The sequence below is a fragment of the Gavia stellata genome, chromosome 3, assembly GCF_030936135.1.
Source record: "Gavia stellata isolate bGavSte3 chromosome 3, bGavSte3.hap2, whole genome shotgun sequence".
In the NCBI taxonomy this organism is placed as follows: domain Eukaryota; kingdom Metazoa; phylum Chordata; class Aves; order Gaviiformes; family Gaviidae; genus Gavia; species Gavia stellata.
The window spans coordinates 455,834-469,604 of record NC_082596.1 but is presented as its reverse complement, the minus strand read 5'-3'; the positions used below and the strand labels follow the sequence as shown (position 1 = coordinate 469,604).

Sequence of the window (13,771 nt, the reverse complement as noted above, 5' to 3'; positions counted from 1 at the left end):
ACAGCTCCAGGAGCTCCTGCCTTTTCTCCTCAGGGATGTAGCTGGAGAAGAGCAGGTCCCACACGGAGACCTGCCTCCCCTGGAACTCATCCACTGACATCTCAACTGTGGTGGACTTCAGGGTCTCTTCCCAGGTCCTGTCCTCCTGCAGGTGGGTGTGCTCAGCTTCTGCAACTGTCGACTCTGCTCTTGGACGACTCCCATTTGCCAATTGCTCTGCCTTTGCTGCTTCAGCCTTGGTGACAATAGTGCTGACAACGGTTTTCACCTGCTCAAGGGTTAACTCTCCTGCCTGGTACAGCTCCAGCAGCTCCTTTCTGTTCTCCTCAGGGATATACTTGGAGTGGAGCAGGTCCCACACGGAGACCTTGTGGCCTTGAAACTCCCCAACCTCCATGTCAACGACTGTGGTTTTCAAGGCTGTTTCCCATGGTTCTTCTTCAGGGGAGTCATCATCCTTCTCTCCTGCTGCTGACACAGTGTCCTTGTCAGAAGTCTTGACTGCAATTAGGAACTTCCTGCCTGTAGATTCTTTTTTCTTAATGAGAGTGGTGACAACAATTATTAAACGCTCCAAGGCCAATGTCCCTGCACAGTACAGCTCCAGGAGCTCCTGCCTTTTCTCCTCAGGGATGTAGTCGGAGAAGAGCAGGTCCCACACGGAGACCTGCCTCCCCTGGAAGTCATCCACTGACATCTCAACGGTGGTGGACTTCAGGGTCTCTTCCCAGGTCCTGTCCTCCTGCAGGTGGGTGTGCTCAGCTTCTGCAACTGTCGACTCTGCTCTTGGACGACTCCCATTTGCCAATTGCTCTGCCTTTGCTGCTTCAGCCTTGGTGACAATAGTGCTGACAACGGTTTTCACCTGCTCAAGGGTTAACACCCCTCCCTGGTACAGCTCCAGCAGCTCCTTTCTGTTCTCCTCAGGGATATACTTGGAGTGGAGCAGGTCCCACACAGAGACCTTGTGGCCCCGAAACTCTCCGACCTCCATGTCAACGACTGTGGTTTTCAAGGCTGTTTCCCATGGTTCTTCTTTGGGGGAATCATCATCCTTCTCTCCTGCTGCTGACACAGTGTCCTTGTCAGAAGTCTTGACTGCAATTAGGAATTTTCTGCTTGTAGATTCTTTTTTCTTAATGACAGTGGTGACAACAGTTATCATCTGCTCCAGAGTTAATACCCTTTCACGGTACAGCTCCAGGAGCTCCTGCCTTTTCTCCTCAGGGATGTAGTCGGAGAAGAGCAGGTCCCACACAGAGACCTGCCTCCCCTGGAACTCACCAGCTGGCACATCAATGGTGGTAGACTTCAAGATGCTATCTAGTTGTGCATCTTGTGTTGAAAAATCATCTCCATTTTCCTCTGCCATTGTCACCGCCTTGTGTGAACTTCTGGCATTTGCCATGAGCGCGGCATTTGCGGCTTCTGTTCTGTTTATGATGGTGGTGACCACAGTAGCCACCTGTTCTGTGGTCAGTATCCCTGCTCTGTACAGCTCCAGCAGCTCCTGCCGCTTGCCTTGAGGGACGTATTTGGAAAAGAGCAGATCCAACAAGGAAATGTTTTGCCCCTGGAACTCACCAGCAGTGACATAGATGGTTGCAGACTTTAAGGACTTCCTCAACTGTTGCTCCTGGGAGTGCGTATCCTGAACTGGTTGTGATGCTCCCACCTCGTTTTTGGGTATAACAGTGGATGAGCTCAGATCCCCATTTTCCATTTCTGCCCTGGTGATGATGGTGGTGAGGATGGTGATCATCTCTGGGATGGTCACTGTCCCTGCCTTGTATTTCCTCAGCAGCTCCTCTCTCTGGTGATCAGGGATGTAGCGGGAGAAGAGGAGCTCCCAGACGGTGACGCTCTGGCCCTGGAAGAGCCCCACGCTGACGGTGGTGCGGGCGGCCTGCAGGGCTTTCCGGGCGTCCTTGTTCAGCTGGTAGAGCACGGAGCCCTTGTCCATCACGTGGAGCATGAGCAGCCCCGTGTCCGGGTCGGGCACGCAGCGGCGGAGGAGCTGTGTATAAGTGAGGTTTTCATGCGTGTTGGGGTCGAAGCAACTTCTTGTTTGATTCTTGGGGTTAGAAAGAAACTGGCACATCTCCTGGTCAAAGTAGCCATGCTGGTAGGCCACCTCCACGGGGATGCGGTGGCTGTGCACGGGGTCGATGATGCCGCCGGTGGCGATCTGGGCCTCGAGCAGGCGGACAGCGTGCTCCTTGACGATGAACTCTTTCTTCATGGCCTGGAAGAGGGAGATCTTGTGCCCTGTGTACGGCTCTGTGTACCCTGTCACAGCTCCTTCTGCCGACAGCAGCTTCTCGTAAAAATCTGTGCCTACGAGTCCTGCAGTCAGTGCCTCTTTCACCGACAGTTTCTCGTTCCTCACAGGGTCGGCGAGGAACCCCGAAGCAGCCTGTGCCTCCAGCAGCACCAGGGCTGTACCTGGTGTCAGGAGCCCCCTCATCATGGCGTCGTAGATACTCATCTTCTTATTCATGGCCTGGATGAAAACTCCAGCTATGAAGTTACTCCCACCCCCACCCATCTCTTTGTGTCCACCTGCCATCAGGTTACTTCCTATGTTGCTTGACTTGTTGTTCTGAGGAGGTCCACTCATCTTCTGCGTTGTCTCTGGGGAACAGTCCTGCTACCGCGGGGCACCGTGTTTGTCTGCGGAGAGAGAAAGAAATGACTTGGTAAGACATAGGTTCTTGCGTGGTTTTCATGGTGTCTGTGAAGAGAGCCATCTCCCTGGATATGGTAGCACGAGCCCAGGGAGAAGCAGGGAGTGAGGTCTGGGGCTTTGCTGCTGTCATCCTCTCTCAGCAGCAGTCTCAGGGCCAAGAGTGCCCCTTGTCCAGCTCCCCCTCGATCAGCGGATGAGAGCTCTCTGGAAGCAGCGGTGACAGCCTGGCCGGTGTGTTTGCTGTTCAGCATGCTGTGCACCTCCCAGCTGCAGTGGCCGGCTCAGCGCATCTCTCTGCAGCTGGTAGTCCCGGCACAGAGGTGAGCAGAAGGCTTGATGCCTATGCCGAAGAGCTCCTGCACTCAGGGCAGGAAACCAGATAGTGCTGTGAAGGGGAGCAGAGAAGGGAAGCAGACCTGACCAGCACCTCAGGCACCTGCAGGCAGAGAGGTTTGAGGGCCACATCACAGAGTGGACATGCACTCCACAAAAAAGCATCGTATCAGCAGCACGAATAACCTGGCCCCACTCTGGGCCCCCAAGGAGCTGCCTGCTCTCCCAGAGCCTGACACTGCCTCAAACCTGTGGCCTCTACCACCTTCCTCTTCTGTTCCTGGCTGACACAACCACTGCGCGCTTTTGGGCTGACGCCACAGGGTTTCAGCAGGAAGTGTGGCCGCTGCTCACCTCCCTGTTCCCTCAGTACTGGCTCCTGTGCTGCACTGGGCTGGCAGATTTAGCTGGTGGTCATTTGACAAGCACAGGTCATGACAAGAAACAACAGTGACTTCCTGATATGACTGCCACCAGCGACTGTCCGGCTGCAGAGAGGTGCTGGCTAGTGCTGCGAGTCATCTTCCGCTCTTGTCCGCTTAGACAGTCACACTGCCTGGCTTCGTGCTGGTCACCGGCAGGCTGTGAGCGTGGTGGGACACCGCCAGCGCTGAGCACGGTGGCAGGCACAGCCTGGCTTATGGCTGTCCATGGAGGTCTGTCTTCTTGCTGCGTGATCCCACACCACCCTGGCACGACACAGGACATGGGAATGGTCTTAGCGACAGATGAGCGGCTGGTAAGATCCACGTGCAGCAGTGGGTCCGAGCTGGCAGAGACCTTCTCTCAAGCTGTGCCTCTGCTGCAGTTGAGAAGTGCCTGGGTCTCTGCTTGTTCTAAGGCCACTGGGTTGGCAAAGCCCCCAGCCCCTGTCCTGTTACAGACTCTTGTCCTCCAAAACCGGGGTCTGCTGCCACAGGCATGCTGGCACTGGTCCTAGCCCATGCTGGTTTCGGAACTGTGCATGGGCATTGTTCGTGGGAGGGCTAGTCGCCTGGTGCCAGACACCACGCTGGGGACCATTCTAACCAGTTCCAGCAACTGGGGACAAGGGCAGAGTTAATGGGAGGGTTTGGCTGACCAAGTGCTCTTCTCTGCAGCAGGGCCAAGGTGCTCTCTCCAGATATTTAGGGAAACTGTGCTAGGAACAGGATGGTAGAGAGAAATGCTTTGGCTAAGCCTCCTGGCACACAACCCTCCGGACATCCTGGGCCGGGCTTGCCGTAGACCACTGTCTGTAGCCACCACAGACTGTCCTCAACAGACCTGTGCGGTCATGTCTGTGAGTCCAGGTCTGGTGTCATCCTGTGGCAACAAGACCTGTGATTTAATCACACTTTGCAGGGAAAGTATTTTCACCGGGAGCTTCTAGCTCCTGTGCTGTGGGAGGTCATGAACTTGTTATTAGCTAATTGTTATGTAGGTAAAATGGTAGATAAAGTGTAATATACATATAAATAAAGATTAGACAGTAGTGAGGGACTAAGAGCAGGTACCTCAGGCAGCCTGCTGTAAGTGGCTGCTCGCAGTGGTCTCTCCCATTCAGGGATGTACTTTGCAATTAATGACGTGACCAGTCAGTCAGTCCAGTGGGTACCCTTGCCCCCTCACCCATAAAAATGCAGCACCCTTAACCAAGACACCAGTTGCGCTCTCTGAAGTGTTTCCGAGGAAAGCAGCCGTGCTCTTGAGCAGACATCAGAACAGCCATGCAGTCAGGCCAAAGGTCTGTGTGGTCCAGAGTCTTGTTTCCATCTTGATCCATAAGTGGACAACAGGGGAAGGATGAAGAATGGGGCAATGTGTGTAATATTTCCCCAGTTTCTAACTATTTTCAGCTTGGTGGATTTCATGAGCTGGATGCGTTTTGGGTCTGTGTAGTAATCCTCGAGGGATGTCGTGCGTGCTGTCACCTGGTCTCTTCTGGAAGCCCTGTAAGCTTTCAGCATCTACAACATTGCGTGGTGGTGAGGCCACAGTCTTGTAAAACCAGCAAAAACGAAACCCAAAACATTTCTTTGGGAACACCCATCTCCCATAAACTACAGTGACTGACATTAATAATATGTTTACCTCATTATCAGGGTCACAGCTTAATTCTCCGACTGTTTACCTAACTGGTCTAAAAGTCTCTGAGTCATTGCTTTTGATCCATTTAAATATTGGATTGATGCTGGTGTAGATGGATCACGATGGGGGAGAGGTTTATCCCAGCAGTTACAGACCAGCCCCTGCCTCTTTGGGGACCCTGCCCATGGCTTCAGGCTCTTCTACAGCCAGCGGCTCTGGCCCACCTTGTGGCTCCAGCCCTGGAGAGCAGCTTCTCTGCCCTCCCCTGCCTGACTCCACTGATGCAGGTGAAACCTCCCAGGAGACGATGGGCTGGTTGTGCTGCCTGCTGGGGTGGCACTCGGTCCAGGACAAAGCGGAGTGCTGTGTCACGCCCTGGAGCAGGCGACACCTATGTAGGACATGGATGTCGTGTAAACACCCTATACTGGAAAGACATTGCCCAACTGCAAGCTATCATTAGCTGGTCTCTAATCAGACCTCCTGATGCTGGGGCTTGGCTGCACACGCAGCTCCCGGGGCAGGAGCTGGCTGTCCTTTCAAGCTGTCGCAGCAGCCCAGCCCAAGAGGCCCCAGTGCAAGCGGTTTTCCAGCTGGAGTGAGCAGGGATGGCCTGGCAGTGCTGCGGTCCCGAGCCCTACCTGCACCCCAGGGAGTGAAATCGTGTCAGCCCCCCCAGCCTGGCGCTCACCTGGCAGCCTCCTGCCGCTGGGCTCCCAGCCGAGACCCACCATGCGAGTCGGCAGCCGCCTGTCTTGGGTGCCTGCAGGCTCAGGCAGGTCCCATAGCTCTGGCTGCTTCCCTCCCACATCCCAATGTCCCGATCTGCTCAGCTGAAGTGCTGAGGGCACAAAGCGCATCGCATGGAGCAGCAGCTCCATCCAGCCCTGGCACCACTCTGTCACTTTGTCCCTTCTTGGAAAGGACCAAGTCCTGCCTGGAGACCTCCTGCTCACCAGTCCCCTGTGCCTCAGCAGCTGACCTCCGAACGCCAGGTTTTGGGGTAGAGGCAAGGTCCCCACATCCCTTGCAGGCCCCTGGTATCTGCATGGAGGGTGCCATGCTGCAGCGGGGCTGCGTGGTGGCCCCAGTGCCCCCTCCAGATGGGCTCTGTCCTACCTGCTGGACACGTATCCAGAGCGGCTGGCTCCCTGGCAGGCTCTGGTCCTCCTCCTCCTCCCGCCACCTCTCAGCCAGAATGAGCAGCCAAGGCAAGCGCTCAATTTAAATCCTTCCCTTCCCCGCCCCTGGGGATGACACGGTGGCCCTGCCCTGTGCTGAAATACAGGAGCACAGCTGAAATACAGACATCCGACCACTGCAGCACAGTGTCATGGCAGCCCCAGCCCCGGGAGCCCAGGTGGGGTGGCAGGGGCTGGGGCCGGGGCACAGTGACCAGCCCCAGTGCGAGACATGGGGCATGACTCTCGCTGGAGCTTGGGCAAGTGATGGCTGTGGAGGGTGCAGAGGCACGGCGAGGCTTCTGGACTGTCTGCCGCTACCTTCTTCTGACAGGTGCCCAGCACGACCACTTGTGGACTGCCCTGCCTATGGTCCTGGCTGAGATGGAAGTCTCCATGGATCTGGTCTTGTTCAATCTGCCTTTGCTCCGGCTGAGTCCCTTGGCTGGGGCGGGGAGCTGCAGCCACCCTCCTGCAGCTGTCCCTGCTCCCCACCTGGGACAGAGACCGAGCCCGTCCCTCGCTGTGGTCGTGCCTGGAACCGTGCAGGCACCAGAGCTGTGGTGGCAGCTGGCGTCATTTGCAGTGCGTGGAGTGGGTGGTCGATGCCTCCAGCTGAAGCAGCTCCGGGATGGAAACCTCTCATGCTCGTGGTGAGCAGGGAGGGCCAGCCCCGTGCTGTGGCCAGCGTCTGCCCAGGAGCTCAGGGCAACTGATCGACCACTTACTTGCAGAGGGTTTGTGCCGGCTGGCCAGCTGGCAGAGGCAGGCTCGTGGCTCTAACCAGCTTTGGGCTGAGTAGGGCCAAAGTAAAGTTCAGTCCCATGTTTGGGTCCGTTTCAGTGTCGGCGTAGGATAGGCCACGTCCCATCAGACCGCAGCCACAGCTCTGGTGAACAGGCTTGCCTATCGCCTCTTCCAGGACAAGGGTGGTTTTGGTTGGATTGTTCTGGTGTGCAGTCATTTGTGTAGCTGTGTGCATGCTCGGGTGTGTGTCTGTGTCTGAGTGCGTTTGTGACTGTGTATGTGCTCCCATCAACCTACACTGTGTCTGTGCCTCTACGTGTGTGTGTGTGTGACTGTATGCGTTCTTGTGTGACTCTGCGCACGGGTGACTCCATGTGAGTGGGTGCACATGTGACACTGCATGTGTGTGTGTGTAAGGGAGAGACTGTCTGTATGCCTGTGTGAGCCTGCATGTGCAGCTGCACATATGCGGGTGTGTGCGACCGTGTGCTGGTGCGACTCTCGCCCTGTGTGGGTGTGCGTGACTCGGTGCCCCTGTGCGGAGGAGGTGCTGCCTGCCCCTGCCCTTCCTTCCCTGGGTGTCCTGCTTTGGGTGCACATTCCTGCCTGCGTAGGTGCTTGCCAGACTGGATGATCAGCACACAGAGGCATTTTCCCTCTGACTCACTGAGGTCTGTTCGGCTCTGGGGAACACACCTGGGCAGGAGGTCCCTCTGTTCACAGGGGTGAAGGTGGAAACATGACCTCTTTCTGTTGTCTTTATTCCCTCCTCAGAAGCCCTTCCTTGCCTGACATCAGTTTTCAGCCTGCGTTATGTTGGCTAGTTACCAACGCCACAAATGTACTGCTAATTGCACTTCACTGTAGGTTCAGCGATTCCGGTTGGGCTACAACAAAAGCTTTGTTCTGGGCTGCATCCTTGGCAGGAGCGGAGTGCAAGGGGGTCCTGGCCTGGGCCAGGCGGGAGGATCCCATCTCTCTCTTCTCTCAGCAGCCTGCTCTGTGCAGCAGAGACCCCGCACGCTGGCCTGGCCAGGTGAGCACCCACAAGGCAGCGTTGAGTTGCTCTGTGTTGCCCCTCCACACTCCTCAGGCATGGCACAGCACTGACCTCGACCAAGCAGAGCGCTCCTCTGAGCTCTCCCAGTGACACTGGACCACTATCTGGAGCTGGCCCAGCTTGTTTAGACGCCTCTGAAGTGCTAGCAGTTGGCGGCTTCCCTTGAAGGTGCATTACTTTGCATTTGTCAAAACAGAGGCTGTGATTTATCTCCCCACAGTGGATGCCTCCTGCTGAGCTGGAGCCCAGGTCCCGTTATAGCCGTGGAGAGCACATCAGGACACTTGCTGGAGCCCAGAGCATGACTCCTCTGACAACTTGCACATGTCTGCCATAGGATGTGTCCACAAAGCAACCACTGGCCGCATGTATTTGCTCTCCCTTGGCTGCCTGGGGCAGCCGGGGTGACCTGCGCTGCACAGAAACATCACCTGCAGTGAATCGGCCCTGAACGCTACCTCCTCCTGCACGCACAGGTCTCTGAGCAGCCCTGCCTCCCTCACAGGCACCAGCTGGCATAAACAGAGTTGTACCACATGGAAACTCTGGTGCCTCACCTCAACCCTGTTCCCAGATTGTCCCCTCTTTAGCAGAGAACAGGGCTCCCTCTTCCCTGATGAGGACTGAGTATTTAATCCTACTCTTCCCTCCCTACCTCCTAGCCTGTTTCTGGGACGTGACAAAACTTTTTCTTTTCAGCCCTGAAGCAGCTTACTTCTTTCACGCTCTTCCCTAAGGCACTATCAAAGCCTTTTTGGAGATGGATTAAGTGAGCTGAGCCCTGCTGTGTCCAGTACTGTATCCAAGAGGTATTTCCCCAGGGGAATAGGATGATGCTGCAGGTGAGCCCTGTGCCTGAGCCCCCGTGCCTGCCAGCTCCTGGAGCCACCAAGGGATCTGCACCCACTGGCACAGGACAACCGGACCCTCCACGGTCCCGGGGCTCACCTGCTCCTCTGCCACCCTCCCAAGAAGGGCCAATGAAGAATAAGGGTGCCCAGAAGTGTATCTCCAGGCAGGTGGCCATTCCTGTGTCCCATGGGTTGCTACAGTGCCTGCACGCCTTCCCCAGGGAAAGGGAGCACGGCAGAGACTGCACTCTCAGCTTCCTAAATGCCAATCCCTGTGCTGCAGAGCGGAAACCCTGGTCCTCCTGGACAGGGTTGCATGTGTGCTGTGTGCCAGACCTTGGTCCTGTCTAGCTTACTCACTGCTTTGGCCACCTGCTGTCAGACACACGGGGCATGTATCTCCTCCTGGCCCTTGACTTTGTCTCTGTGGCTTGGGCTGAAACCCTCTCAGCCCCATTCCCAAAGCCGCCCTGCACTGGTGTGTTAAAGGCATGGGGACGCTTGCCCCTGCCCAGCAACGCAGAGCCTAGCTGGAATGCTGTGCAGCTGATGCCTGGGTGTGTGCGACGGTGCTGCCTACAGCCCTGCCTGCTCCTGGGGCTCATACTTCGACTTGAGACTTGAAGGAGGGCTCCCGTCTCTCTGTCTGCCACCTGGGAGCATCACCAGCATCTTACCTGGTGTCACTGATGTCATGGGGCCCATTCCTCATTCTCTTGGCACTGGAAGGCACCAGCCCAACTCTGACACTTGGCATTAGCAGCTGCAGCCAAGTACTGCTGACCACGAGGACTCACGAGCAAACAAGGGGATTGTTCTTGTCGATGGAGTCCTGACTGCAAAATTGGAAATTACCTGCAAACTTGGAAACAGAAGAACGGCGTAAGGAAGATGGTATGTCAGTTGTCTGTCCCTTGGGGAAGCTGTTCCTTAGGCCTGCTCCCAGTCTGCACCAAGTCCTGGAGACATCTTGGAGAGGACACCTTTCAGGTCACCCCAGCCGCGCTGCTCCAGGTCCATCGGCAGGTGGATGGCATGGACCGCCTTAGGGGTGTGCATGCTGTGTGCTTGCTTTAGCTGCGCAGCCTGTGAGAGCACTGGTAGAATACCTGCAAGTAATTTGGAAACCGGTGTCCTTGCTGAGCAATGCCGATTGGTTTACCCGTTTTATCTTCTTTCTCTGGAAGACAGCTCGTTTGCCACTGTAAGCTGACACTGTACCTCTTGTGATTTGAATATGGTCAGAGGTTTCTGAATTGGGCAGCAGCTCCTATTTTGGTTTACAAGCCACAATACAATGACTTAACATTTCGGTTTCCTTGAGGTGCCAGGAGCTGGATATTTGTGAGAACACAAATGAAACTGCGCTCAGGTTGTCTCGAGGAGGAATGTTGACTTCTCGCTTGGCTTCAGGCCTGGGCAGTTAATTGACCTGCAGTCGCCCAGGCTTCCCGCTTCCCAGACAGTTTGACCAGCAGTACAGACCTCCCGGGGCTTCACAGTGCTGCCACTTACACCTCACAGACCCATCATCTAGCCAGCATTTCTGGCCGTGCCGCACTGTGAACTCTGGTAGGGGCTCTTTGGAGACACCACCTCCTTATTTAGTGACTTGAGAACTGGCTGCCCCCTTCCCCCTCGGCCAGACGCAGGGGATGCAAGCAGCCGGAGCTGCACCGCCTGTGAATCCCGGGGTTGGCTGCTGCAGCACCTCCCAGCGCTCTGTGCCTCCGTGCGTGGTGGGACATGCGGGTCTTCGAGTGACTGCACGTCCTGAGCTCGGCAGAAGTCAGGGAGGGGACAGCATCACCGTCTGGGGAGAGTTTGTGTCATGCCAGGATCCGTACATGTGGCACTGGATTGCTGGGGCTGTCACCCAGCTGCAGCCAGCTGTGTCTGTCTGGCCTCAAAGCTGTCGAGTATTAAAAGGGCAGAGGAGCTTTACACTAAAAAGAAGTGAAGAAAAATCAGGCGAGTGTGCAGGGAAGTGTCTGAAACACAAGTATGCGCTGCCTCGACCTCTCTAACTGCAGCTGTGTGGAGAGCAAAGCCAGGGTGCAGACCCGTGGGATGCCGCTGTCCTCCGCTGCGCTCGGTGACTCACCAGCTGGTCCTGCACCTTCCCGGGAAGCCTGGCATGGGGACACCTGGGCTTGGGTATCTGCAGCCTGATGGCTCGGCCTCACCTGCCGGAAGGTGTAGGTGTCCTTGGCTGAAGCAGCCATGAACCACATCAGAGAGCTGGGAGATGGCTTTCTCAAGGATTCTTCAGCACCGGGGTGTTTGGGCAGTGTTGTTTTCCTTCAGTGTTTGATTTGGGAAACCTCTGCCAGAGCTCGGGTGCTGACACGACTCCCTTCCAGCCGGTCCCAGGAGCATCCGTCCCTGCAGCCACGCAGCTGAGCCCCTGGAGATATGGCTGCTGGTGCCGAGCAGTTCAGGGATCGCTGCACAGCGTGACGCACATCGCGGGCGACAGCCTCAGGCCTGACGTGGAGAGGGCAGCCCCTGTGCTCAGGCAGCCCTCCTGGGACACTCCTGGGACATCCATGCATGGCCAGCCCCTGCACACAGCAGGGGACAATATTAACCAGAGAAAATCAGCAGCAGCCAGTGCCCCTCTGGCTGATGTGACCCACAGTGTGGAGCTCACGCACTGGGATTCCTGGTGGCAGAGGTGTCCCGAGGCGTGGAGCCGCCCATACGCCGTGTGGGTGCTCCCGGCAGGCGTGGAGCTGATTCGGGACCCACGGAGCCGTGTAGGCCAGCGGTGTCGGACCTGAGGAGGAAATTCACCTTGACTGCAGGTACCTCACGCTGCCATGCCTGCTCTGCCTGTTCTCGCTTAGCTAAGCCGAGCAATGCAATGTGCTTTTGAAGGAAAGAATAATAAAAATGTCCTCTTTCAAAGTCCACAATGAACCAGCCAAGCCCAGCACCCAAGGGATGGGCACAGGCAGGTAACCATGGACAAACAGAAAAGACAAAAATCCTTTTTCTTCTGGCTTGGCGATACATGATTGCACAAGTCTGATCTCTGTGAGAAAGAAGCTCTCAAGCATCTTCTACCCTGACAAGTGATTCCTGAGAAACGGGGATCGGCGAGACTTTTGCTGGTGCTTCGGGCCACCTGGCCCGAGGCAGGGGCAGGGAGGAAGATAAGCCAGGGGCGCTGGAGCGGCGCCAGGGGTGTGCCATGGCAGCAACTGCTTCCTGCCACCCTTTCCGGGGAACTTGCTTATCCTTTGGCTTCCCACCTCCTGGCAGAAGAGTTTCCCTCCGCAGCTCCTGGGCACGGCGAGGGGAAGGATGCGTACTCATGAACTGGCCCAGGTCCCTCCACCCACACTCCTGTCTTCCCCTGAGGGCACGTCTGGAGATGGCACAGTTACAGCTCTCTGCTCATGTGGCTCCGGCTCTGGCGGGGGCCGCGGGGCCCCTCAACGCACCACAGCCCATGCAGAGCAGAGGCTCGGCTGTCAGGACGTCGGCAGAGCTGAGCTTGGGGCACCGCTGGGATGTGCAGAGCTGAATGTTGCTGGTGGGGTCTGCCCTTCGGTCCATCTCCCAGCTGGCAGACACTGCAGCTCTGCTGCCCTTCTCTGGGAGTCAAGCATCGGTCCTCCCCCTCTGCTCCTCGGACACAGATGATGGATGGTGGACGCTGGCAGAACAGCCTGCGGCGAGCAGCAAGGGAAAAATTCTGCTCCAGAGATCATCGCTTGATGAAGGGGCCCCTCGTAACATGACTGCTCTGGCTCTGGGCGGGCTGAGCCCGTGCGCACTCCCTCCTGCTGAGCCTGCCACCGCACGTGCTGCACAGCGGGATGCCACCGACGCCTTCAGGAAGATGGCACCACACACGTGGCCACTGCTGCCAGACCAGACACAGACACAGGCCTCTGGGGATTTGCAGCTGCTGTGCTGATTGCTGCCCTTCATGGTGCTCGGCCGAGAACGCCTGAAACGCACCCACCAGGGCTGCGCAGAAAGCAAAAGCAGACGTCCCTCTGCCAGGAGCTTGGAAATCCACGAGGTGCTCTGGGACACGGGGCTTGCTGAGCTGTGGAGAGCCGGGGCACAGGGCGATCTGACTGCACCCTTCCATCAGAAGGTGCCCAGGGCTTCCCCAGCAGGTCCCCTTTTGGCTGTGGGCAGGGAGGGAGGTGGGTCTCTACCCATCTATGCAGGGCTTTCAGTTCTTACGTTTACCCCTTTCAGCTTTGCCAGCAGCTGATCCCCGAAGGTGCCACTGGGCACTGTTGGGGCTGTTGGTTGGGTGGGGTATATTGAGGTTACAGTCCCTGCCCAGGCCCCAGGGCTGCTCGATGGTTTGTTGGCTTTGGCCAGTGAAGGTGCAAAAGCTGCGAGCCTGGGGGGGGACATGGGCAGGAGTGGGCAAGCGCAGCCCCCACAGACTCTGGCATGGGGTCAGTACGGGCAGCTTCCACGTCGGTGGTCAGGGCTACAAGCCATCCCTGCAGGGGACAGGGAGCTGTCAGTTGGTGCTACTGCCAGGACCAGCCAAGTGAGGGTGGTCTGGGACCGCCAGGTGTGGGTGGGAAGGCTGCTCCGACGCCGGAGCTGCTGTACCCTAATGGGGGAGAGGTGCTGGGACACTGGCGTGGGATGGCTCATCCCACCCAGCCGGGCTGGATGGCTCCCAGCTGACTCACACGCCTCCTGTCCTGCAAGGTGGGAGTCCAGGGTGGGAGATGTCCTGGCATGGAGGCAGTCCCTATCTGCAGGGGCCAGGGAGCATGTGGGGGACTGTGGCACCTGGGCTTCAGGTGAGAGACCGGCAGAGACCATGGTTCACCCTGTAATGGGGCTGGGGGCA

General features: G+C 57.1%; 1 protein-coding gene across 1 annotated transcript in view; it reads right to left on the bottom strand.

Annotated features, from left to right (window-relative positions):
* Nucleotides 1-13,771, bottom strand: part of EPPK1 (epiplakin 1) — a 37,760-nt gene that overhangs the window by 435 nt on the left and 23,554 nt on the right. The window contains exons 2-3 of the mRNA XM_059836255.1: nucleotides 1,730-2,634; nucleotides 1-1,057 (exon numbers count right to left, since the gene is read on the bottom strand). The exon at nucleotides 1-1,057 is cut by the window's left edge and continues 435 nt beyond it. Of these exons, the coding sequence (XP_059692238.1) occupies nucleotides 1-1,057; nucleotides 1,730-2,634 (1,962 nt within the window). The remainder of the gene's footprint in view (nucleotides 1,058-1,729; nucleotides 2,635-13,771) is intronic.